The 27,827-nt window shown below is 38.8% G+C and overlaps 1 protein-coding gene and 1 long non-coding RNA gene across 12 annotated transcripts in view; both read right to left on the bottom strand.

Annotated features, from left to right (window-relative positions):
- LOC148757356 (uncharacterized) overlaps window positions 1-15,885 on the bottom strand; it is a 95,893-nt gene extending 80,008 nt beyond the window's left edge. Inside the window, exons 1-3 of one of the 2 annotated variants that reach the window (XR_016021877.1) lie at window positions 15,697-15,885; window positions 6,193-6,355; window positions 4,005-4,107 (exon numbers count right to left, since the gene is read on the bottom strand). This is a non-coding gene — a long non-coding RNA (uncharacterized LOC148757356). The remainder of the gene's footprint in view (window positions 1-4,004; window positions 4,108-6,192; window positions 6,356-15,696) is intronic. The other variant, XR_016021878.1, reaches the window with a different exon arrangement.
- A 2,502-nt stretch (window positions 15,886-18,387) lies between these two features.
- The window catches only part of XRCC2 (X-ray repair cross complementing 2), a 42,741-nt gene continuing 33,301 nt past the window's right edge, over window positions 18,388-27,827 (bottom strand). For all 10 annotated transcript variants that reach the window (XM_088799791.1, XM_088799794.1, XM_088799795.1 and 7 more), the window contains one exon: window positions 18,388-19,365. In XM_088799791.1, coding sequence (XP_088655917.1) covers window positions 18,647-19,365 — 719 coding nt within the window. In that variant the 3' untranslated portion in view covers window positions 18,388-18,646. The remainder of the gene's footprint in view (window positions 19,366-27,827) is intronic.

Here is a 27,827-nt window from a genome sequence, read left to right as displayed (position 1 = left end):
GAATCGAAACCTACATTTTAACAAAACCCCCTGGTAGTTTGTATGCACGTGACAGCTTGAGAAGCACTGGTAAAAACACCAAGTTTTACCCTTTTATGCCATGAAGGTGCTGCCGTATTTAGGATCTTATGATCCAGTCACCCTAACATGTACTTGGACTTAGGAAGCCTTGGAACAGGGTCGACCCCACAGGAGAAAGTGGTCCCTGCTGCTGTCCCTGTGTTAGCTGACAGCTGACCCGAATGACTCAGTCACGGAATATTTAATAAACTCGCGTGAGGAAGACACGGAGACCTGTACCGTGGAGGATACATATCCTTTCTTTTGTTTTTTAAAAGCAATACAATGAGGTTTAATGAATTGTGTGACAACAAAATTCTAAAAGCCATAGATTGGTAAGACCAAACACATACCTTTAAAGAAAATTTTGGTTTTTTTTCAATCTCTTAGTTATCCCTTCAAGAGAGCCAACCACTAGGAAAACTGCTTGGCCTTCAAGAGACCCAAACAAGAAGACGTTGAGTAATTATAAAACCCTGAGGCACTGAGGCCACAATTACTAAGCTTTGACACCTTATTTATTTGTCTACTTATCTTTTCCCTTTGTATTTTCCATTTGAAAAAATGCTCATCACATTACATCCATAAAGTTCTACATAACTAGTTATTAATTAAAATGTTATCACTGCTTATTAATATGACATATTTTTGTTTAGAAGGGTTATTTGATTATCAGGGGGAGAAAAGATTTGGATCTATTCTTTACCAAGACTTTCACAACTGTTTTAAGACCTAGCTCTAATGCCACTTTCCTCCTTAAGCCTGTCTCGACTTCTCTAACTAGAATAACTCTCCTCCCTCAGAACCATTTTGGCACTTTACCACTCCCCCCCACCTCGCTGCCCACCCCGGTGCCTGAATATATATTCTTTACAAAACCTTGACTTTTGTGACTGGGAGACAGGCTATCATTAAAATAAGCAATAATCCCGATATCACCCTATTAGACTCTAATACTCCAACGTATGAGACCATTTTACGCTACGGCTAGCTGCAGTGAGAAACAGGCATGTTGCTTTAATAAATGTTACATTCAACCAAATGTAAAATGCTTGTTATTATATGGAATTAGATTTGTTCTTTGCCTGTGCACATCTTGCTCTTCATTAGATGAATCAAATTTAAACACTACATGGACATTTCAAGAACAGTTTCAGAAGTTCTCTGCTACATAAATACAACTTCAATTTTAAGCAGAGTGCAGAATAAAGAAAACAATAGTGGGTGTGGATAGCTGAAATACGCTTAGAGCAGATTACACTCATTATTTCAAGATTATCCAGAGAAGTAAACTGTATCACTTGCCAATGAATGTGACTGTCTTTTTGAAAAGTCAGGCTACAGTACCTTTTCTACCTATATTGGCTAAGACTAACCTGTTCCTCTATGAACCAACCAACGGCTATTGATTACTGAATAGTTACCACGTAACAAACACTATGAAGGATATGAAAGTATAGGATGTAAAAGTGGTTCTCCAGGAATTCAGTCTAGACTGGGAGAAAGAGACGCACATAAAAATAATAGTCAAGAGAGCGAATGAGTCTCAAATGAGAGACACAGACAGGAGTGCAGAAGTTAACCGTGGACTTCACAGAGCACGTAGGATCGAGCTGGGTGCTGCAGCTCAGTCTAAGCTTAGCAACGTGATGGAATCAACAGCTGTCTTGAGTAAAATATTCTCTCTCAGACACAGTCTCATGGTGCTTTCGCCAAAAGAAACCCAGAGATCGGATTTGAAATTTGTCCGTCTTACTAGGGTATTCACCACCCAGTCAAGAAAAACGGCCATCGCTGGACAACTTAGCTAATGCTGCAGGGAGGGTTGTCTATGTCTCTGGCAAAATGCTAATAATGCATCAGCTTCATCTCGTTGTCCTCATGCCTTTTTCCCTCCTGCTTTGGCCAAGCAGAATTCCACCTGAAAACAGTAACATGAAACTACGCAGCAACATCCCGCTTTCACTGTGTGTACCCGTGCGCTCCAGTCCCTTGCTCTTCACACACGGCGCTTAATAAACGCCGTTGGCAGATGGGTTAACTAAAAAAATGATTCTGGCAGAGCTCTCCAGCCCATCTTTTCTAGGTTTCAAGCAGAGGAAGTACTCAAAATGGAAGGAGAAGAAGGAAAAAGAAAGGCTGGGATTTGATGACAAGTCGGCTTACTTTTAGTAGTAGAAGTGTATGTTTTTATTTACCAATCAACCTAACCTGCTTGGAGGCTCAGGTAAAAATAAGGGGTGTCCAACACAACGCCAAAGAATAATTTTCCAAAGGTTAAAAACATGATTTCATACAAATACAAAATGAAAGTGTGGCCAAAGATTTTATTTCACTCATTAGTGAATGAGGAAAATGGCAAAAGACTGGGTTCTAATGAGAATTTGAAGAGCTAGGTATTGATAACTACTTAACAGAGCAGTGTTAGGACGTGATTAGTCGGTTAGGTCTGAAACCAGTCAGGGTCCCACAGGGCCATAAGCCACCACCTCTGGGGTTTGCTTTCTCAGTGGACAGAAAGTATTTGCCTCTCTAACTGGACAAGAACCTAAAAATGAACCTCTCTCCTACTGAGCCTTCAAATACCCCAGTCAATGGACAGTCCAGGAACGGCGCACAGCAGGCGGTGCGTGGAAGGAAACCCAGTAATCTCTTGTTCTAGCCTAAGTTTTGAAATAATTTTTCTGACACTCAGACAAGGCTCTCAAAAGGGGATGGCAGAGGCCCGACATCACACTAGAAGTTTGCGGATCTTTATAACGCAGAGGACATGGTCCCAAGTATAAAAGAACATTGTCAGAGCAGGTATTCATTCTGCAGTTGGAGGAAACACGACTGGATTTACGTAATGACAAGACTCAGAGAAGGAGGGAACAACTGTCCCAGTGAGTAGCAATGAGCACGAGGTCATGGCAACCTCCGTGATCTGGAACCCAGTTGAGAACCAACCTACATATCCATTTACAGGGTATTTAATTCCTATTTTAGACTTAATTCTAACACTCGTGCTCACATAGGGAAGGCTGGACACACCATCACACATCAGCAGAGTGAGACCATTAGAGCAATACGTGATCCAGAAGCACCGACGCTGTTTACAATAGACCACTACAAACCTCTGACGGCTATAAATTATCTTCGTCTAACTTATTTTCAAAAAATCCTAAGTTGTTTCTCAATAGTCTCTGCTCAAGAAAATACGCAAATATATAATTCAAAAACCCGTCTATGAAAAATATTTTCAAATCGAAAAGCATTGTTATTTAAAGAGCTAACAAATCAATTCGACCCCTTGTGTTGAATATGTACTATTTGCCAGATCCCTTCGTTGGCCCTGAGTTGTACTAATGGGAATAAGATATTGTTCCTGCTTTCCAAAACCTTGTATTAAGTTGGTAAAAAAGTAATTGCAATTTAAAAGGTTAAAAATAATTGCAAAACCCGCAATCACTTTTGCACCAACCTAATAATATATCAGGGGAAATAGCTTTGAGAACATTGACTACACAAAAGCGGGAATGACGTGTCAGCACACAGGTGGGGACACACCAGGAAGGGCAAGTATTCAGACACGACAGAGCAAGTCGGGGGAGACTTCATGGACAAAGGGCCTGGAAGGGGTCAATACTCATTTGACTGGAAAATTCTCCACAAGCAATGACTGTGAGTACATGAAGGCTGCTATGATATTTCTCCTCAAAATGACTCCAGTTATGTAGAAAAACATATCTGTTCCCATAAACAAACACAAGCGACACACTGAGATAAAAATATTCAGAAAAGCAGACCCATGTTGTGGACAAGCCACAGACGAAATAGAAATGGCCAATGAACATCCAAAATTGTATTTGATCCTACTAAAAACCAAAGTAACGCAAAGTGAAGTGAGACACCGTTTTGCATGGCAAAGCACGACAACGGTTAAAGAGAGGGATAATACTCACGGTTAGCACGTGTATAAACGGGAGCTCTCGTAGGCAGTTACTGGGAACGGAAACTGGTACCACCTTTCCTTCAGAAATGCATTTCCACTGTGAAGAAGTTATCCTATGAAAATAATTAGACAGTAGCATAAAGATCGTATCTACATGAATGTCATCAAAACACTCAAAACAATTTTTAAAAGGAAAAAGCAAAGAAAGAAACATCCAACAACTGAGGATTTCTTGGATAAATTATGGAAATATCATGTGGCATTAAAAATTGTAATCACATAAAATTTAATGGTGTGAAAAAAATTACAAAATAGTAAGTGAGAAAAAAACATGTTATAAAAAGCCTGTCAGTCAGTATGGTCCCAGTTTTGATTAAAGAAAAAACGAAAGAGAAAAAGGATCTTTGTTTTCCTGCTTCTTTCCAGATAACTTCGGGTCTCATTTAACATGATGTAATTCTATGCCAATATATATATTTTTTCCTTATGAGGAACTCTGGAATCAACTCATGAAATACATTTTTTAAAGTATTATAAATATAACACTGAAATCTGAAAGGATATACACCAATAAAGTTAATATAACTTAATTTCCTTCATTTTGTAAAATGTCTGCAATAAACATATATGACTTTAAAATCAGAGTATTAAACATACAGTTATTTACAAATTGAAAAAATGGTCCTATTTTAAATAGCAATAACAATTCTAGGAAATTAGTCTAAAGAATTAATCACAGACATAGAGAAACATGTTTCCATAAGCACTGCCTTAGGCGATGTTCCCCAGAAACAGAACGAGGCAAAGGTTACATGCCAGTAATTTAGTAGTTGGGGGAGGGGGAGTCAGGAGAGCATCCACAGGGGCACTGCGAGCCGGCCACACACCTTAACAGGCCAGCTGCTCTCACAGGTGTGTGCAGGGCGTTCCTACTGAGCCGGGCTCCCAGGAGCGGTCCACGGTGGGGGTGGGGGGAGGAAGAGAAGATACCGTACATGCTAGGGCAAGGCTAGTGTCCCTTCCCCACCCTCAGCCGTCAGGGTCAGCCTGCGGGCGTCAGGGCCTCCACACTTCCAGGTTGCTCCCTGGCCTCTCCAGCAGTTACTGGGGAGGCCGGCGGGCAGGCACCACACATGGCCTTGCATGGCCAGTCAGCCCATGGGGCTCCACAGTTTGTAGGGCTATGGCTGCAGCTGTGAGCGGACTACAACCACGTGGGGAACAGGAGCCACTGCTAGTGCCACTCCAGTCCTGAGGGCAAGTGACCAAGGAGAGGGAGAGCGAGAGAGAGTGTGAGTGTGGGCATGTGTATGTGTGTGTGTGTGAAACGGGCATGGACATGTGGGCTTCTGTTGGCACCAAACAGCAGGGTAGAGTCTCCCCCTTGCATCACTTAGATCTCCTCATGTCCCCTTATGACATCAACATCTCCTCTGAGACTAAGGTGCCTTCACATCTTGTCCACAGGCAGAAGTGAAAGCGTGATCTTAGTGGGACCGCCCAGTCATCTCATGAAGCCACGACAGTCTGTGCCGCTGAGGCGGGCCTCCGTGTGTAACTCCAATCAGTGCTGTTCCCTCCCCCACCGGGATCCCACGCTGCTTGCCTGGGTGGGCCGTGGCTGCTTCAAACGCTCATCGACAGTTATCTGTGACAAGAGAGCATCACAAGACACCCCCATTGTATAAAAGCAAGTCTCTCCCTTCATTTTACACCTGTCACCCTTGGCAGAACTTATTATGGTATGCTGCTCCTGGACACAGAATCTTTTGAGACCCCTCCCCACAGGCGCACGCGTGTGCACACACACACGAAGCAAGGTGGGGGCAGGGGTGGGGATCAATCTGAAATACTGGTGTCTGTGCGGGTTCCTTTAATCAAAACCATAAACCCATGGCAGGGTTTCATGTTTTCCCCTCTCCTGCTCATTAAGGGTGACACATCTTATAGACTGGGTCAGTGGAGAGAAGACAGTTCTTTTAATGACCTCTCTCACATCTTTGATGATTCAGAAAAATGTCTAACTTCTGACAAACACCATGTGAGTAAAGAGGCACCAATTCAAAATACTGAAGGCAGCGGAGGCTTACTTCACCCAGGCGATAAAATGGCCAGGGTTGGGGACCTTACCTATCTACCTACCCATCTACCCACCCATCCACCCAGGAACGAAAACACTCAGGATTTGTAAATATCACCTGGGGAAATGCCATCTGTGACAAAGCGCATTTTCAGGGCTCTTGATGATGGGAAAGAACTCACTCAGCATGGCTGTGACTTGTCTCCGTCGTGTACTTTGCCTGGCTCCAAGGATGAGGCATGAAAACGTCCACGGTTACTTCTGACAGATGAACTTCTCCACTTCAAAGGAAAGAAACACATATTCTAGGTGAGTTAGTGTTTTACGTTGGACTTACAGTTACACTGACTTTGAGATTGTTGAACTTTATCCATATTTACTTTTTTAACTGGGGCACGTCTCCTTCCTAATGCGACTGATCAACTAATTCTGCTCATTTATTCAGTCCTACCACCGTGTTTCCTGGAAAATAAGACCTAGCGGGACCATCAGCTCTAATGCGTCTTTTGGAGCAAACATTAATAGAAGACCGGGTATAATATAATATAATATAATATAATATAATATAATATAATATAATATAATATAATAATACCGGGTCTTATATAAGACCCGGTCTTCTATTAATGTTTGCTTCAAAAGACGAACTAGAGCTGATGGTCCCACTAGGTCTTATTTTCGGGGAAACACAGTATGTACGCATTATATTTAAACTTAACTTACAGATCTCATTAAGAAATGGATTTCCAGCACATTTTACTGTTACTCATTATTTATCAATATTGGAAATACCTAGGTTTTGAGCAATTGTGTTCTATTTGACTATAATAATTACTCAATACTTAAAACTTTGAGGTCACAGGAGAGAACAGTTGCTAATTTAAATTTATATGCATATTTTTGTTGCAGACATGTGATTGGGCCAATAAAGTCAGTAAAGAGCTTTCAAATATAAAAAATATACTAGATTAAAATGCTAAAGGGGCGGGGAATGGGAATACAAATTTAGGAAACCAGTAATAATGTAAAAATTTTGACTATTAAATACAAGCTTTATGTTTAAAATCTATTTCTAATTTTAAAATTGTAGTAAAATACACATAAATAGAACTGACCATCTTAACGACTTTTAAGTGTGCACTTTAGGAGTGTGACGTACGTTCACACAGCTGTGCAACCAATCTACAGAACTCTTCAACTTGCAAAACAGAAACTCTTTCCCCATGAAACAAGTCCCCATGTCTCCCTCTGGCCAGCTCCTGGCAACCACTATTCTATTCATACTTTCTCTCTACTTTCCCCGTAGGTGGAATTATACAGTATTAATGTAAGCTTCACTTTTATATTTAAAAAGATGGGTTGTAGGTATCAAATTGCTGTGATATATACATTTCATTAGCTATATTTAATACACGTTTTATTTTAAAATGTCAACATGTCAGAAATCAAACCTCTTGCCAATAGCTACACTTATGAATTAAAGTTCTGAATGTCAATTCAAAAGCTGTAAGGTGACATATGATTTTCCAAATTTCGTTTAGGGAGTATGTAAGTAGAAAAGAAGCCAGTGATCCTAAGTCAGTCTTTTTCTTTTATCTGTAAGAGATGAAATGATCTGCACAGTCGCAGACCTAGTTGGCTGGAAGGCATCAGAGAGAATTGAAGACTCCTGACATCTGAGATCTCTGTCCAGTCACAGATTCTATTGTCGACACATTTTATACATTTCAATTTTAAACGCACTATTCACATATAATCTTATATGTAAATATTCTCGTATAGTCAAGAATCCTTTGTAATAAAAAACGATACCCTGTATCTCTGGCATACATTAGAGTTTTCTACAATGAACTTAAATAGAACATGTAGTATTTGGTAATACAGTTAGTATTTTGTTTTAGGTAAGATAAAGCGTATCACCCTATTAGTGACTAGGACACTCAAATGAACATAGAGAGGCAGGAGAGGAATCAGAGGTCATTGAGTCATAAAAATACAGAAGAATAAACTAAAGCACAATAAAGGAAATTGCCCCCAAATAGCCTTCAGAAAATTCTGAACCATATTTGAAATGTACAGACATGAATTATGTAACTACCAATAAATATTTCCTAATCTTTTCAAAGAGATCCTTTAAGAAACTTCAAAATAAATTAATGGAATCTAATAACTTAAAACTCAAGTGCTGTTATTTCTACAAGATCTTGGATTATATGTTCATTTGTTCATGGGAAGAAAAATCACATTTTCATTTCTTTTATTTATATTAAAGAGGTCACTTCAATATTAATTCAAATATCTATCCATTAAATGCAAAAATGTTAATGTAATATTAAAAATGAAATTTAAATGAAAGTAACGGAATGTCATATTAAGGTTCCCATGGCAACTCTCACTACACTTTTCAGCTTCTGAACTGTAATATGGTCATTTATTACAGGCTCATACAAAATACAATTTTACAAATATTTAAAGATGTATAGGTTAACTCATGTCAATTCAAGACTTCAGCCGCAATGTAATATATCAGGCTAAGAATACTCTAAATATTTAACCGATATTCTTAGACATATCTACATAAAACAAATGCAAACTTCCGAAATCTGAATGACTTGTCAGCACACACATGAACCACACCGTTTGCAGTTCCCATCATGGTTGAAACCTGAACCTCATGTAACTGTCATGCTAATGCAGGTATGGTCAAGAACCTCTCTCGTTTAGCAAGTGTTTGAAACTGCAGATCACAAACTCTGCCAGATGCAAACACATTATTCAGACAAGTGAAAAGTCCAAGGACTGAGCTATGCAGGAGGTGAACCTTGCCACTCACTTGTTCTGCTGTTTTCTACAACTGTCAGCAGTGTTTATTAATGTACTGAAAATTCAAAAGAGTAAACATCCTTTAACCAAGCAGTATCACTTTATTTATCTAAAGGAAAGAACTGGACTACTACGAAGCTGTATGTATGAGGGGGAAAAATATATATATATATATACATATAAAATATATATAAAAACATATTTTTATATATATTTATATTATATATATATATATATATATACATATTTGTGTGTGTGTGTGTGTCCAATAGAGGTGGAGAGGTGGTTTAAGTAAACTATGGTGTACAAAGCTTTGAAAACGTGGAAGGGTGTCCACAGCACATTGTTAAGGAAACAAAACAAGCATCAAACAGTATGTACAGCAAGAGGGGGAAAATAGAACAAAGCAAAACAAAAAGGTAAAACACTATCTCAAAAAATGTGTATAAATGTATAGAGAACAGCCTAGAATGATGTACTCCAAATGTTAACGGTAGACATCTCAGGATGGTGGGATGATGGCTGACTTATTCCTTTAGTTTATACAAAGAATGCCAATATAAATATATTTATACGTCTCCCCTGATGCATGGAAGCAAGAATTTCTCAGGGATATCCACCAGAGTAAAGGTATACACGTGTTTCACTTTACAAAGTAATGCCTCGTTAGCTGGGCACTGAGGGGGCGGGGGAGGGGGGGGCTGGGATCCACGGCCCCAGCACTGAGTTACTGTTCTCGTTTTTCTACGTCATCTTCAGTACCCTTTGTATTGTCCTCCTCTGAGGTTTCATCATCCAAGTCTAAATGATATCTTACTGAGATCTTAATTTGTATTTCCAATTGCAATGAGACTCAACCTCATTTCACGTCTTCTGTCCACTCCTGTTTCTTCTGCGACATGCCTCTGAATGCTTTGCCCATTTTTCTATTCATTTTTCCTTACTGATTTGAGTGTACAACATATACACACATATAAATAAGATATACACATTGTACGTATAATTTTACATGAAGTTTGTTTTGGATATTAAACATTTAGTCACATGAACTGCAAATATACTTTCAGTCTGTAGCTTATCTTTTCTCTTTATTTACAGTATCTTTTGACAAATAAAAATTCAAAGTTTTGATGTAATCAGATTTATCTTTTTTTCCATTATGATTGTTGCTTTTTGTTGTGTCTGTTTGAAGCACTTCCCTACACCCAAATCAAATATATTCTCATATGTAGTCTTTCATAGTTTTTAATGTTTTGCTTGTACATTTGTCTTTAACAGATGGAATGGATTTTTAAAATACGTATATTGCGATCCAGTTACATTTTTTTCCTTGTGCATCATCGTCCGTCCTTGCTGCAATGATTTGAATAGCCCATCCTCCCCACGATTTGCTACTGCTGACGTATGGGAAGCTCTACACGTGGGGGTGTGTGCCAGAGCTGTCCAGTGTGTTCTGTGTATCCCCGCACTAATGACACGCGACCTTGATCACTCTGCATACAAACCTTTCCTTGCAACAGGGCGAGCCACCCTACTGGTCTTCTCTGAGAACACAGGGCAGCCTCGCAGATCGGCCTTTGCAAGCGAATCTGCCACATGGGTGGAGGGAGTTGACAGCCTCCAGCTTCATTTCACCTTCTGGATCTGCTGTAGCATTTGAGGGGGGGTCATGCTCTTCCCAGGCAGAGGAGGGGTACAACGGCCTGGCCAATGTGGGCCCCTCTACAGACGACCTTCGTCCTGGAGCTCCGGATGGTCAGCCCAGGTGTTCTCACAGCTGTGCAGCCAGTCTGAGGTTCTCTGTGCCACCCCTTCCTTCCTCCGTCTCCAGCTGTCGGACCTGCATCAGAGTCTGAAAGCTTTCCCGGCCTAACCCTCCTTCCTCTTTTTCTTTCACATCTTACACTTGTAACCACATTTTAGCAGCTGCCTCCTGGAGGATCTGAACTGATACAAAGGTCTTGGCTATTATTCTTGGTTCCCTCTCCTACTAAATTTAAGAATCAGATTGTCAAGTTCCAATGTAAACCAAAACAAAACTATTTTTTTTTTGGTATTTTTACCTTTTTCTGCATTGTTTGGTATGATGTGAACTTTTCCCCCTTTAATCTAGTTTATGTAACAAAGTAGACTGATTTTCTAATGTTAAACCAACCTGTGTTCCTGGGATAAATCCGACTTAGTCATGAAGGAGCATCGCAGTCATACTTTGTTGAAATTTTCACATACATGTTCATGAGTAAGAATGGCGCGTAATTTCCCATATAATGTCTCTGTCCAGTTTTAGCATCAAAGTGTTGGTAACCTGATAAAAGGAATTGAAATCTCATTCTCTTTGTCTCTTCTCGGAAAGAGCTCACATAAAACTCTTCCGTAAATGTTTGATACCGTGTTTCCCTGAAAATAAGACCTAGCGAGACAATCAGCTCTAATGCATCTTTTGGAGCAAAAATTAATATAAGACCTGGTATTATATTATTAAGACTCGCTCTTATATTGTAGTAAAATAAGACCGGGTGTCATATAAGACCTGTTCTCATATTGTAGTAAAATAAGACCGGGTCTTATATTAATTAGAGCTGATTGTCCGGCTAGGTCCTATTTTCAGGGAAACATGAACCCATTAGTGAAGCCATCACAGCTTGTAGTTTCCTTAGGTCTTCACATTTCTGATAGTTTCCTTTTTTTTTAATTCTTTTTTTTTTTTAAGATTTTATTGGGGAAGAGGAACAGAACTTTATTGGGGTACAATGTGTACTTCCAGGAATTTTTTTTTTTTTCCAAGTCAAGTTGTTGTCCTTTCAATTGTGGAGGGCGCAGCTCAGCTCCAGGACCAGTTGCCATCCTTTCCGGGAGTCGCACCGGCAACCTTGTGGTTGAGAGGACGCGCTCCAACCAACTGAGCCATCTGGGAGGCATCTCGTGTTCAATCTTAGTTGCAGGGGGCAGAGCCCACCATCCCTTGCGGGATTCAGAGGAGTTGAACCAGCAACCTTGTGGTTGAGAGCCCACTGGCCCACGTGGGAATCGAACCGGCAGCCTTCGGAGTTAGGAGCACGGAGCTCCAACCACCTGAGCCACCGGGCTGGCCCTCTGATAGTTTTCTTAATAGACTATTCAGGCTTTTAAAATGTCTTCCTGTGCTGGTTTTAATAAGCTCTATTCTCCTATTAACTGCCCATTTTACATATTTCAAAAACTTGGGGCATAAAGTTATTCCTCATAACATAGTTTGAAGGTCAGCAGAATCTACGGTGGTGTCCCCTTTTTCTGTCATTGATCTCGCCAGGGGTTTATCAATTTTATTAGCCATTTCAAAGAACCAACAATTGGCTTTGTGGATCCAATTTTACGTTTTCTATTTAATTAATTTACTCTTTTATCATTCAATTCTTCTATTTGGGAAAGGGGATTTAACTTGGTCCTCATTTTCTTCAAGTAAATGCTTATTTGGCTCATGTTTTCAGCCTTTCCTCTTATCTAACATAAAGGGTTTAAGGCTGTAATTTTCCCGAGTATTGATTTAACCATACTTCTCAAATTTGATATGAATTTCATTAGTGAGTTCAAACTATTTTGTATTTTCTATTGTGATAGCTTTACTCCATGTTTTATTTTGAAGTTTATTCCTTACTTTTGAAACATATGCAGATTTTCTTTCTTTTTTCTTGTTACTGATTTCTGATTTAATTGTATTGTCACTGGAGAACTTACTCTGTGATTTTGACCCTTTAAATTTTGTTGACACAGCTTTATGGCCCAGTATTTGGTCACTAAAAAAATGTTACAAGTGGGGCAGCCGGTTAGCTCTGTTGGTTAGAGTGTGGTGCTAATAACACCAAGAATACCGGTTCGATCCCCGCATGGGCCACTGTGAGCTGTGCCTTCCTTAAAAAAATAATAAAAAATGTTACAAGCATGCTAGAAAATCATGTATTCTGCACTGGATGGGTGGTGTGGTGTTTGTTGATCATGCTGTTCTATCTTCAGTATCCTTATTTATTCTGTTTACTTTTTCTACCAATTACTCAGGTATTAAACCTCCAATCATGATTCTGAATTTATCTCTTCCTCTTATACTTCTGTAAAGTTTGTATTATCCTGGTACTTTGAAATTTTACCTTTACCTTTAGTAAAAAATACCTTCCAGCTTCTTAATATCTTTTGTCTGATATTACTGTATATATACCAGCCTTCTCGTTTGTTTAATGGAGAATCTTTTCATTTCTTTAATATTGTTTCCTGTGCTTTGTTTAGCTGTCTCTTTAAAATAGCATCTTATCATGTTCTTTCAATTTGTTCTACTGTATTATCCCTTTTTCTCCTTAGATTTAAAAAATCGTCCCATTATTTTTCTTCTATTCATTTTAAAGTTATACCCTTTTCTTATTCTTGAGTGGTTATGCTAGAGAGTAAGCTGCAACCTCTTTATCAGTGTCTAATGTTAACTGATACCTTCCCTCCTCTGAGATGTGAGGACCTTAAAACACTAACTCCATTTACCCACACTCCCAACTCATATGTTCTTTCCACGTATTGTAAATCTGTATGACCTGTTGTGTCTGTGCGTGTCTGTTGAGTGGGTGGGGCTGTCATCTGTTTCTGCAGTTTCTCACTCATAGAGACTTGTCTTTTGGTGAGTTGGGTTACTTTAGAATGCATTTTGGACTATGCATTTTAAAATTCAGTTTTAGAAATAATTTGAGGCCCAGAATGATATTACCATCCTCCAGAGAAAATTTTTGTTTTGGTAGGTATGTGGAGGCACTAAAAATCTGAGTACATAATATACCCATCACTCAGATTTAAACCACCAATATTTTGCGCTTCTTGTTTCAGCTATACTTCCCACTTTCAACATTTTATAAATACATTTTTTAAATGATTTTTTAAAGTCTTGTGATTTTTTTTTAGCCACCCATGTAATGAGAGTCCAAGCTGCAGTCTGTGCAAGGGCTGGTTTATTTCAATTTCACCCTTATTCCTAGGGTACCTCCATTCAGGGTCCTGTGATTCTGGGGTGTGATTACTAAGGTTCCCCAACAGTGACACCAAGAAAAGCATTGTTTACTCTCAGCTCCTGCCAGTGACATCTGGATTTCCTTTCTCTACTGGATCTTTACCAAATAATTCTTCATTAACTGTTTAGCTCTTTGACATTTGAAATGTTTGTATCTTACCCAGTTTTTGTTTTGTTTTTACTTTTAGCAAGTGAGTTTGTTTCAATTACATATCCTCTTATTACTGGAAGTCCCCCTAAATGACTGTGGGGAGAGTTCAAATTACTGATTCAAGTCTCGTAATGATTATAGTAGTATTTTTCATTTTTCTGTGTTTGTTTTTTTTTGACATCATTTGGGTAAGACGTGTCCATTGTCTCAGTTTTCAAATTTATTGATATAATGTTAATATTCAAAAAAAAGAAATCTCTGCTCTATTTAGTTGTGTTCTCTAGGTCATTCCTAAAACTGTTTGTTTGAGCTTCTCTGGTCACTTGGTTTTGTTTTTCCTATGTTGTTTTCTATTTCAGTAATTTCTACTGTGCTTTTTAATGTCCTTTCAGTTTATTGGTTTTTTGTTTTTGTTTTTTTCCTAAGGAAGGCACAGCTCACAGTGGCCCATATGGGGATCGAACTGGGAAACTGTGTTGCCGGTCACTCTAATCAACTGAGCTAACTGGCCACCCCAGTTTACTGTTTTTTTAACTTAAGTCATACGTTAGTATTTTCTAATTTCAAATGATTTCTTATTTGACATATTGATTATTTAGAAATTTGAACTTTTTCTACACTTGGCATCTTTCAGTTATCCTTTTAGTTGTTGCCTTCTGACAACTGCGTTGGTTGTGAAATGATCTGCATGGCACTGATTCTTTGAAATTTGATGATGTCTTTTCATAGCATGTAATGTTTTCATAAATTTTCCTTTTTGTGTTTAAAAGAGTATTCACAGTTCTACATATATTTTGTACTCAGTATATTTTGTATTCAGAGTTCTACATATGTTTATTTAAGTTTGACTTTGTGTTCTGACTGTAGGTCCTTAACTGATTTTTTTAACTATGTGATCTCCCAGGTATATTAAAATATCTACCATGATGATAGTGTTGTCAATTTCTCCGTGTAGTTCTCTAAATTTTTGCTTTATAGTTTTTGAAATTCTCTTACTGAGCACGTATAAACTTAAAGGGTGAATCAAACCTTTGATCATTGTGTAGCATCTGCGTTAAAACAGAAAGTGTTACTATAAAATCTACCTACACAGCTACAGGAGCTTCCTTTCAGTATTTCTCTGCTATCTCTTGGCTCTCAAAATCGCTTTATTCTTGTTTTAGATGTATTTCTTTAAAAAGCATATAGTGGGTTGTTAAAAATTTAGTCTAATGAACCACGATTTTTCGCAGAACAGTTTAATCCATTTACAATTGGAATTATCGCTACCATATTATTCAGTGCTTATTTGTCCTACCCACTTTCTCTCCTTTGTCTTTATTTGTTCTTCCTCCCCCACCCCTTTTCCTTTTGTCTCCTCAACATACATTATTGGAACATGCGCTGTTTCTTTTAAAGGCAGTTCTTCAAATTGTCAAGTTCATATTTAAGTCTAAAGTTTGTCCATACCTTTACTCTCCCCTTCAGAATACAAAATCATTAGACTGATACCATTTCAATTTCCAACCTTACATGCATTAGGCTTCCAGGCAATTAGTTATCTAGAATTTTTACTTTATATTGTGTTTTCCTCTAGCAAATTAGACACTATTGTTTTATACTATCACTATTTCTTTAGATTTACTTACATGCTTACGATTATCTTTACTGTTACTTCTTATATTTCAGACGTTCTGAGATAATTTTCCTCTTCCTTGAAGTATATCTTTTAGAAGTTCCTTTATGAGGCAATTTTGGTGATAAATTCTCCATTCTTTTTTCATCTGAAAATGTCTTTATTTCACCCTCATTCTCAGAGAATCCATATAGCAGAGCGATCTGACTAAAAAAATTTTTAATGGTATTAATAATACAGCATTTGATGGTTGAAAGCCGAAAACTTTATATATATATACAAAGGAAGTAATAAGGTAAACACTATCTTAATTTTGTACAGCATTCATCAGATTGTCTGAAATACCTTCCATATGCATTTTTTACTGGATTTTCACAATTATCCTGAGTTTACCTGTAAGAAAAATATCTTATGATACCCTTTGTTTTCTTTCTCAAAGGCAAATGGTTTAAATTTTCTAAGGTTTGTAATGACTCTCATTATTCTTTTGATTCTATCCAACACTCCTGGTATCTGCTACCTGGGATGTGCCACTTCAATCTTTCTTCTTAAGCCTGATTCTTTTCACAAGTATTAAAATTTCGAATGTTCAAGAAATCCCATTGGTATAACTTTCAGTTTAAAAGAATTTTTTATTAACCAGGATTCTTAACTCCTTCCAGCATGTTGGATAACAAACCTTTTTAAGATAACTAAGTCTTTGGTGTGATACATTAATATATAATTGATAATTTAAGTTAATATAAAAGTTCATGATTTTTTAATCATGTTCCCAAAGAATAAGTTATAAATCTGTGAACAGTCCACTAAATTAACACTTCACTTATACAGAGGATAAATGGAAAATCCTGTCATCATATTCAAGGCTAGAATTCTGCTAAGAGTTGCTAAGTTTTTCATATACATCTGTAAAACACACACACACACACACACACACACACACACACAACCAGAGTGCAGAGCTTAATAGGGAAGGTAACTGAATTGTCGTATCTTTTCTTAACAGCTAAAAGGAGAAGTACTCTAGAGTAGAGCAAAAGATTCTGAATCTTAATGACCACCCACTCTTATCAGGGGAAAAATAAGCACATTTTCCCAAAATACAAATATTTACAAGTTACTTATGTGTGACATGTGTTGCACATAACACAAAAATGTAAATTGAAAAAGGATGAACTATAGACAAAATACATAATATTTAAAAATATTTTTAATTATATTAATGGCAAAATAACATTTATAGAGGGCATACAGGAGCACGGATGCGAGTGACAGTCATGTGATCTAATGTAATTTAACTTGCTGGCCAATCTGACTGCTCTCATTTTCAATCTCACAACATGGCTGAAGAGCAGATGTTGGACCGAGAAGAGCTGCTAGTCGATGACTTTTTATTGTCCTCTGACAGTTTGGTCCCCTCCTCACCCTGCAACCAAAATAGTTCCTAGACAAGGATTTGTCATTCATTAGGGAGACAATTCCAGGGGGCCCCATAAGAGTGGGGAAGTGAGAGCAAAGGGTGCAAGGTAAATAAACAGTGTGTTAATGAACAGATTATTGCTTTAAGCAACTGGGGATCAATCCCACGGCGGGGTGGGGGGGGCACTGAGAACCAACTCAGTGTCCTCTCACTGAAGCGGGAGGAGGCTGGAGAACTTACAGACCAAATCCTGACCCTCACTGGTTAAAGACCGCCCGGTCTGGCCCCGACACAGCCTAGCAGGCCCTGGCATCTGGAAGACCCCTTCAGAAATCCTTGGGTTCTGTAACCTACAGATGAGCGAGAGGCCCAGGGTACACGGTAGGGCACAAACAGATATGCCACATCTGCTGTGCTTGTATTATGAAGAACACTATCTCCAGTCTTGGTTTCTTTGCAGAATTCTTTTTTAATCCCTTAAAAAATCTTTGTTAGATAAGTAAATTTAGAGTTGACAGCTTTAATAGGTGACATAAAGGAATACACCCACGAGAACTCCACTGTCAATTCTTGCTGCTTTTCCCGCAGGACACCTCAAGTATGTATGTGACAGAAGACAATCTGACATACAGATTGAACAAGGGCCAGGGTCAATCTGAATATCAAATGTTGGTGCAATTTAATCTTTTCTTGGATTAACACATATAAATAGTTCTACAACCGTCTTTCTCCACCACAATACATGAGCTTCTGTGCCCTTGAGGTGCATGCTCCCCCCACTCCCCCCTCCCCCATCTGGCCGACACAGGACCACAGGGCAGACAGCCTTGCCCAGCTCTCAGCTAAAAACGATCCCATTCATTTCAGGGTATGTCAGGACCATTCTAAATGGGTTAAGAAAATGCTAGTAACTTACCGTTCTAATATAGCATTTGTCTATCACTTAACCAGGAGGTGATGGAAATTTCAAAACTATCTTTACAGAATTCCTTGAATGGGGATCTCATTTCCCTATGTTTTAAAAATTATACAGAAACCCAACTAATGAACTCCATCTTGGAATTCAGTGTAACTAACTCAGATTAAAATATTCTAACTTTCCATGGTCCTGGTGTGAAGGCAGAGGGCAGACTCCTTGTTTTTGCCCCTTTGCAGAAACACTCTACAGAAACATTTTCCAAAGTCATAGCTTCCTAAAGGAGTTACATATGAGGACTCAGAAATGCACTTAAACTTTCCTAAACAAATAAGTACTTAATGGAATTCCAGAAATGGGACACAAAGTCATAAAAGTCTATTTTATTTAGGCTGAAATGTGTTTTAAAACAAGTTTAATATACAGTTTAATTGTTAATATCACTTTGATTAATCTTCAATGACCTAGGAACAGAATATTCTGAGGTTGTACTGTTCTAGTTTAAGAAATCCATTCTGCTAAGTTCATTTCTTTAGCATTTAAAATTTAAGAACTGAATCATTTTCGCCTGTTAAGCTTCTTAAAACTTGCATAATATCCTACAAGATTATTTTGATACATACGATATCAACAGAACTCAACCCCACTTTCTCCAATAATAAAAACATGGTTTTTTAAATTGTTATTTTTTAAATGACGTGAAACTAAAGCAAACTGGTTACTGGTTTTAGAATCGTCTTTGGAGAAAAACAGCCTGCGCTTTACCACTTGTTGCCATGCCTTGCAGAGATAGGGGATGTAGTCCACGCGGGTATCCCGGGCATGGCTGCAGGCAGAGCCAGGCCCTTCAGCCCAGTCTGCGGCTTTCGGCATGATACTTTGTGTTGTTGCCAAGAGGCCCAAGCGATACTCATTGACAAGTTTCTCTAAGAGCTGAGAACATTTCTTCAGAGCGGACTCCTGCAAGTTAACCCTTTCTCCTCCATTGGCACGGTCTATCCAGTAAAAAGCTGACAGGCTGTCCAAAATCAGAAGGCAGAGAGAGGGGTGACTACAAAACATGGTTTCTAGTGAGTAAAGTGTGAGGAGTAACTGGGTGCTGCTACTGCAGTGTACCAAAAAAAATCTTCCAAGGCAGCATTTTACGGTTTCTTCGCAACTCTGGGATAGTCTATGCTCAAGAATTGTAACAAGCCGAAGCATATCAAAGTGGTAATCTGTATCAATAAATAAGACTTCTACTTCCAGTCCACCTTCTGATTTTGGAAGTATACATCGTGCTGTTAAATGATAAAGCATTTCAGTTTTTCCAGTTCCTTCTGGACCATGAAATTCAAGAATATCACCTGTGTAAAATTTAAAAATGGCAGTCAAAATGCAGCAACACAATAACAGTATGCTACAAAACGAAAAGCCTGCAAAAATATTTAAAAAGACATTTATTGGAATGTAAAAGAAAATCTAAATCTATCTGTCATAAGCAACTACAAAATAAACCAGGAAATTAAATCATTAAATTTCACCCCTGAGAAAGGAGCTAGTTATCAATTAGCATCAAGCACCTTTGAAAAACAGAATGACATGGTCGAAAGGGAACCGTTCCCCCTAAGGGAACCTCCTGGGATGGGTCCACATGCACTCACACTTCTGTCGGTGATGCCAGAGAGTTAAGAATAAACTGCAATAGATCCAGGGCCTCGCGAAACTCTACTGATGCCTACGGTCACAGGCGTCTGGTACCTGACCACCCAACATCCATTCTCTCCTTTTTCCTTCAGTATAAAACCCCAACTGTGGCAGGAAACACGGCCAACTTAGAGACTATTTTTCTCGGTCTTCCTTGCAAAGAGGGTTCACCAGGTATCTCAGCCGTGGACACTGAGACCCACGCAGCTGTCTGCCGGGATGTCTAGTCTTGCTTTCCTGATGCAGGTGCCACATCTGCTCTCTCACTGCCTTCTCAAGCAGCCATCTTGAAACAGTGGGGGGGGGCTCTATGGAGTGGGGGCTCTAAGGAGGGGGCTCCAAGGAGGGGGGCTCTAAGGAGGGGGGGCTCTAAAGAGGGGGAGCTCTAAGGAGGGGGCTCTAAGGAGGGGGGGCTCTAAGGAGGGAGGGCTCTAAGACAGGAGGCGCCCAGGACTTTGATCACAATACGGATCCCGGACCAGTTATGCACATTCTGCCTCGAGACCATTTTTGATCCGAGGAAAACAAGCCTGTACGTGAGAAGCTACCAGGCTGGACTTGTGTTCCAATCAGATGCAATACCCCTGACTAGGGGTCTCCATGTCACTGGCAGTGTGGGGACAGCAACTCTGGACTGTGCAGTCCACACATCTAGGTCCTGAGTGCCAACACGATCCCTCCGCTGAAAACACGCCACACATTTCCACGCTGCCTTCAACTATTCTTTGATGCATGAATCTCTCTTGGAACTATGTCCAGTTGGGATGATATCAGCATTGTGAATTATTCTCTTCGCATTATAAATCAAAGCCAACTACTGTGAACTTTGAAGATGCTAAATCTCTCTCTATGTAGGTTCCAATAACTCTCTTTCATTGAGGATAGCACAAATTAAATAAAACACTGGGGAAAGTGTCCTGCCTCCAGAGCTTTTCAAAATCTGCTCTAAACAGTGGCCTTCCAATTCTTTCTAGAATTAAAACTTGCTAAAACTATTGCCATTTAATTTACAGCTGAACCACATAATTGAACACCATTAAAATGCAGATTCTTGGGCCCCCCAAAATTACATAGTCTGAGAATCCAGTTACTTTACTTCCTGTTATTACTAACACACCATTATATGTCGGAACACTCGCAAATAATGTGTAAGAAACCAAGCACGTTGCCACCATACTATATTTAAGGTAGTATAAATCTTCAGCCAATTTCTTCTACAATCTTACATACAATTTGCAATTCAAAATTTATATGAAAAAGATTCCCCTTCGCAACCACCCCCAAAGATTCCAGTCTCAAAGAGTGAAACTATTTTCACATCAACAACTGTTCATGGCTGCTCTTATTAAAAGTTAACATAGTGACTAAAACTATATTCAACCCAGATGTTCCGTTTACTCCCTCCTACTAACCCAAACTGCCCCCAAACAAAGTCTTTTACTACATTATATTATAGCAGGAGAATAAACTATATACACTAGCTGAAGAAACGTTAACACAGAACCAACATTAATGGCAGTGAAGCCAAGTTGAAAACACAATTGTAGCAAGATCAATCTGAAAGCGGTTTGTAAGACACAATGAATGGACTATGCAGAAACACAGCGGGGAAACCGTAAACGCACTGCACCAGCTCTCCTCTGTCCTCTCCCCAGAAAAGCAGGCCGAAGAGGCTGGTCAGCAGCAACTGGCCTTCCCACAGTACTTGACAAATGGAAAGGCACTGCTTCCTGATAGCCCTGGGGACCAAACAACAACACTGAGGTGGGACAACCAAATTTGACCATCAACCATGCTCACATTTATCATGCTACATAATTCTGCCTATTTACTTATGTCCTGTTGGCTACTTCAAGGCTGGCACGTGAATGTTTTATCCCCAGCACAAAACACGTTATCTTTTGAATGTATTTCGTTGGATTACTTTCTTAAGAACTTCTTGAGCGACACCTAAAGAATGAAAAGGTAAGTCCGGATTCGGGCAGGGTTAGAGGCCCAAAAGTCAACTTTGGAAAATGGCATTTTGAAAGGAAGCAGGTCTGGTACGGAGGCAGCTGCAGGTGAGGGTTTGGGGGCGGGCTGTGCTTAGCAGAGTCCAGCAGGTGTGAAGGCACGGGTGGTGAATTAAAAGTTCTACAAAGAGATAGGCTTAGAAGTACCCATAGAAATCAAGTACATAAGCAAAGTAGGGATTTTTAATTCACATAATTCATGTAAATATCCTAACATGAATTTAGTTTCCAAAACAGTATGTTGAGACCTATCTCTAGGAGTCACAAAATAAAAATGTCTTACAACGACTAGGATTTAAGATTTAAGACCGTAGTAAGAAGCTGGATACAGAGATCTGGGAGGAAGTTATATGGTAACAGAAGAGAAACTCTTTTAGGTCGGTGGGAGTGAACTTAAAATTAAGAATGGAAGGCCAAAAGCTCAATGCTTGGGATACAACTACAGTTAAAGAAGTCAGATAAAACAGGAATTTAATAGAAAAAGCAGGAGGAAAAATAACACAGAGCACAAAATAAGGTTTCAAGAAAACAAAATAGTGCTAAACAATACTAAATGCAATGGAAAAATTCTAAAAATGAAAAAATGGCAGGGGAGAGGTAGGAAGAACAGCTCCTGAAGAGTGACCTTAGCGCAGTACATGTGTCGTTTGCAAAAGCACATCTCACATACATATTATTTTATGAACCAAACTTCAAAAACGGAGCTACTGGAAAATAGACTGAAAAGGCGCTGCAGGGAGCAGTCACTGCTTTTAGAGGAACACTAAAGACAGAGCTCAGGTTATAGAACGTCAGCGGCTACATGCGGAGTTAGAAAAGGGATACAATGGTGCGTGCTCATATAGAAGTAAGGAAACTCAATAGCAGTTTCATGAGACTGGAGACGCAAATGAAGATAATTTAAGGTAAGAGTAATATACCGTATTCTGAGGTAAAAGGCAAGGGACTCCACAGAGAGATAAAAATACATACTAGTCAGAGAGTAATTGTGAGATATGATCTGGAATTCTCAGACTAGGGAAAACAATGAAAAATTTGCCAAGAATTTTCTTGGAGAGAGAGGTGGTGTTCATAAACGTCGTTCAGCATCACTCAAAAGAACCGGTCGAGAGCGCTTTCCTACATGGTTTAATAAGGCGTTCTAAGTCCACACGTCAACTAGGAAATAGCTGATGTACTGATGGGTTCCTTCCATCCTGGGTTCAGCACTAATGCAACTGAGCGAGGATTGAGGTCAAGTGCTTGGTTAAGAGGTTATTAGGTATACAAAGACACTCTTCTCTTTTCACAGGTTAATAGAAAAGCATGTAAAAAGGTCATTGGGCCGGCCCGGTGGCTCAGGCGGTTAGAGCTCCGTGCTCCTAACTCCAAAAGCTGCCAGTTCGATTCCCACATGGGCCAGTGGGCTCTCAACCACAAGGTTGCCAGTTCAATTCCTCAAGTCCCGCAAGGGATGGTGGGCAACGCCCCCTGCAACTAAGATCGAACACGGCACCTTGAGCTGAGCTGCCTCCTGGATGGCTCAGTTGGTTGGAGCGTGTCCTCTCAACCACAAAGGCTGCCAGTTCAATTCCTCAACTCCCGCAAGGGATGGTGGGCTCTGCCCCCTGCAACTAAAACTGAACACGGCACCTTGAGCTGAGGTGCCGCTGAGCTCCCAGATGGCTCAGTTGGTTGGAGCGCGTCCTCTCAACCACAAGGTTGCCCGTTCGACTCCCACAAGGGATGGTGGGCTGTGCCCCCTGCAACTAGAAACCGGCAACTGGACCTGGAGCTGAGCTGCGCCCTCCACAACTAAGGCTGAAAGGACAACAATTTGACTTGAAAAAAGTCCTGGAAGTACACACTGTTCCCCAATAAAGTCCTGTTCCCCTTCCCCAATAAAATCTTAAAAAAAAAAAAAAAAAAAAAAGGTCATTTATAAAAACTGGGGAAGTAAAATCTACAAATTACACATATCATTAAGGTCCTTGAACTAGAGTCCCTACAAATATGCTTAATGATGAACTGAAATCAGTTTCACTGATTTTATAAACATTTACTATCTAATCAGAAGACTAAAAATTGTATTCAAGTACTATGTTTAATAGAGGGACACGGTCTTTTTAAGTGTATTTGAAGTCACTAGGTCGTATGTTTCTATGAGTTGTTACAAAAAATTGCACCCTTGTCCAGTCAAAAAGTACTGAGTATGACAACTTGTAGTGGAAAAAAACACACACACACAAAAAACCCCTCTACAGTTTGGCACTTGACAAATTAAACTAGATCAGGAAATCTGGATGGTTTGGCCTTGATAGTTACTCTCACAAATAGAATACTGTAAAGGGTTTGGGTAACAGATTGCCACAGCAAGTTTATGAATCTAAAGATCCTTCAAAACAAGGAAAAGAAAAAATAGCCAAAAAATATATCCTCTTGATACAAACCTACTAATTGTGTAACAATATGTTGAATTTGCAGGTCACAATCAAAGTATTGAAGAGGTAATAAACTGTATATGGTACCGAATAACTACTATCCAAAAAAGCATTAAAAACATGTTTACAACAGCCTTAGAGACTCCTAAAACCCCTAAATCTCTAACTGTTTCGCCCTGAACTTCCCTAGCACTATTTTTGAAAATTACTCTTGTGAAGTCATCTTTATAATCCCAGTCTTATGCATGCTATTGCTCTAATGAGCATTCATCTAACTAACTTACAGCTGTAAGATCTATGACAGCTTTAAGTAAACTTTGTTGGCGACTGAACAAGATGGTGTTTTTAGAATTTCTATAAATGTAATATTCAAATGCATAAGCTGTGCTATAAACCCATGTTTCAACGTCAGTTTCATAAGGTTCAACTTAATAATATCCTTTCTGACAGAAAGAATAGAAAGACAGGTCTAACACGTTTGATCAAAATTTGTCTTTTATTATTGATAGTTTACAATTTTATTTGCTAACAGATCTGCTCCACAGAAATATTAAAGGGAATCCTCTAGGCTGAATAAAAGGACAGCAGGTAGTAACTTGAACCCCACTGAGTTTATAAAGAACACAAATAAATGTAACTACATAACTAAATAGAAAATACAGTCTAAATGTGTTTTATATTTGTAATTCTTCTTTCATCTAAGAAACTGCATTAAGTAATGATTTCAATTATATTAATAAATAATTTTAAATGTTTGTGGGCATACAATATATAAACGTGCAATCTGTAACAGCACAAACGGAGGGGGAAGGAATGGAGATACACAGTAGCAAAGTTTTTACACAATATTAAAATTAAGATGGTATTAATCCATGGACAGCCTAATGGCTTGGTTAGAGCGCGAGCTCTCAACAACAAGGTCTCTGGTTCAATTCCCGCATGGGATGGTGGGCTGTGCCCCCTGCAACTAAAGATTGAAAAACTGCTACTGGACTTGGAGCTGAGCTGCGCCCTCCACAACTAGATTGAAGGACAACAACTTGGAGCTGAAGAAACACACTGTTCCCCAACATCCCCCAACAAAATTTTTTTTAAAAGATGGTATTAATACAGAATAAATTGTTATAAATTAAGATGTTAATTGTAACCCTCAGGAAAATAGTAAAATAATTATATAAAACAGACAGCAAAATGGCAATCATAAACCCTATCTTACTGGTAATTCACTAACTATATAAATGGATTGAACAGTCCAAACAAAAGGCAGAGAGTGGCAGAATGGAATAAAAAAACATGATCCAACTATAGGCTCTCTGCCTACAATGGGCATACTCTACATGCCACGTTACAAACAGGTTGATAGTAAAAGGACAGAAAAAATTATACTACACAAAAGGTAATCAAAAGAAAGCTGAAGTGGCTATACTATTATTAGACAAAATATACTTTTAGACAAAAATTGTTATTAGAGACAAAGGACACTTTGTTTTTCACTGTGGTAAACGACACACAACAAAATTTACCACCTTACCCATTTTTAAGTGTACAGTTCAGTAAAGTATATTTATATTATTCAGTAGTGTTAAGTAATTTATTTATTCAGTAGTGTTAAGTATGTTTGTATTACTGTGAAACAGATCTCTGGACCTTTTTCATGTTGCAAAAATGAAACTCTGTACCCACCGAACAACTCTCCTTCCCACTCTCCTGAGCCCTTGGTAACCACCAGTCTACTTTCTGCTTCTGTGAATGTGACTATTTTAGATACGTGATATACGTGGAATCATATAAGTATTTTCCTTTTTGTCACCGGCTTATTTCACATAGCATGGCCTCAGGATTCATCCATGTTGCAGCATGTGACAGGACTTCCTTCCTTTTTAAGGCTTAATTATATTCCATTTATGTATTTGCCGCATTTTTATCCATTCATCCATTGAACATTTGGGTTGCTTCCATCTCTAAGCTACAGTGAGTGATGCATGCAAACTATCTCTCTTCAATACCCTGCTTTCAATTCTTTTGGAAATATACCCAGAAGTAGAATTGTTAGATCATATGATAGTTCTATTTTTATTTTTTTGAAGCTCTCCATACTGTTTTCCATAGCAGTTATACCATTTTATAATCTGATCAATAGTGCAAAAGGGTTCCAACTTCTTCACATCTTCACCAACACTTGTTATTTTCTGTTCTTTTGATAGTAGCCATGCTGATGGGTGTGAGGTGACAAAAGACATTTTATAAAAGTAAATGAGTCAATTCATCAATGAGATACAGTAATAAAAACTTATTTGTGCCCAACAATACATGAAGCCCCAAAATACTTGAAGCAAAAAGTGACAGAACTAAAGGGAGAAATAGACAATTCAACAGTAATAGTTGGAGACTTTAATACCCCGCTTTCAATAATGGATAGAACTAGTCAGAAGATCAACACAGAAACAGAAGACTTGAACAACACAAAGCCAACTAGAACTCAGAGACACCAACAAAACACTTGCCCTAACTGGAGCAGAACACATTCTTCTCATGTGCACATGGAACATTCTTTAGGACAGACCATATGATTAGCCATAATAAGCCTCAACAATTTAAAAAGATTGAATCATAGACGTTCTCAGATCAAAAAAGAATGAAAACAGAAATCAGTAACAACAAGAAAAGCAGTAAATCCTCTTGACCTTGGATTAGGTGATGGCTTCTTAACTATACAAAAAGCATAAACAACAAGAGGAAAAAAATAGATAAATTGGACTTCATCAAAATAACTGTGCTTCAATGGACACCATCAAGATAGTGAAAAGACAGCCCACAAAATGGGAGAAAATATTTGCAAAGCATATATTTGATAACGGACTTGTGTCTAGAATATACAAAGGACTCTTACAACTCAATAAAAAGACAACCTGATTTCTAAAATGGGCAAAAGATCTGACATTTCTCTAAATTACACATACAAATGGCCAATAAGCACATGCAAAGATGCTTAACATCACTAGCCACCAGGGAAACAGAACCGAAAACCACAGTAAGACATCATTTCATACTCACTAGGAAGGCTTAATCAAAAAGGACAATAGCATTTGTTTGCACGATGTGGGGAAATTGGAACCATCACACATTTCACTGCTGGTGGCACGTAAAATGAGTAGCTGTTTTGGAAAACAGTCTGGCAGGTCCATAAAAGGTTAAACAGAATTACCACACAACCTGGCAGTCTTTCTGGTAGGTATTACCCAAGAGAATTGAAAACATATCCAGAGAAACTTGCACGCAAATAATCACAGCATTATTTCTAACAGCCCTAAAGTAGAAACAACCGAAATGTCCATCCACTGATGAATGGATAAACAAAATGTGGTGTACCCATACAAGAGAGTATTATTCAACAATAGAAAGGAATGAACTACTGATGTATGCTACAATATGATGAACCTTGAAAAGATTATGCAAAATAAAAGAAGCCAGTCACAGAAGACCACGTTGCTGCCTGCTTCCAATTATATGAAATGTCCAGAAAAGGCCAGTCGATAAAGTCAGAACGTAGACTAGCAGTTGCGTAAGGCTGAGGTCTGTGGGAAGAACTAGGCAGTGACAACTAATGGGCCTGAGTTTCTCTGGGTGATGAAAATGTTCTCAAGTCAATGGCAGTGACGGTCACCTAACTGTGAATGCTAAACCTCGCGA

The sequence above is a fragment of the Rhinolophus sinicus genome, chromosome 8 (genome assembly GCF_057876585.1).
Source record: "Rhinolophus sinicus isolate RSI-liver-muscle chromosome 8, RSI-T2T, whole genome shotgun sequence".
In the NCBI taxonomy this organism is placed as follows: domain Eukaryota; kingdom Metazoa; phylum Chordata; class Mammalia; order Chiroptera; family Rhinolophidae; genus Rhinolophus; species Rhinolophus sinicus.
This window is presented reverse-complemented; position numbering and strand designations above follow the sequence as displayed.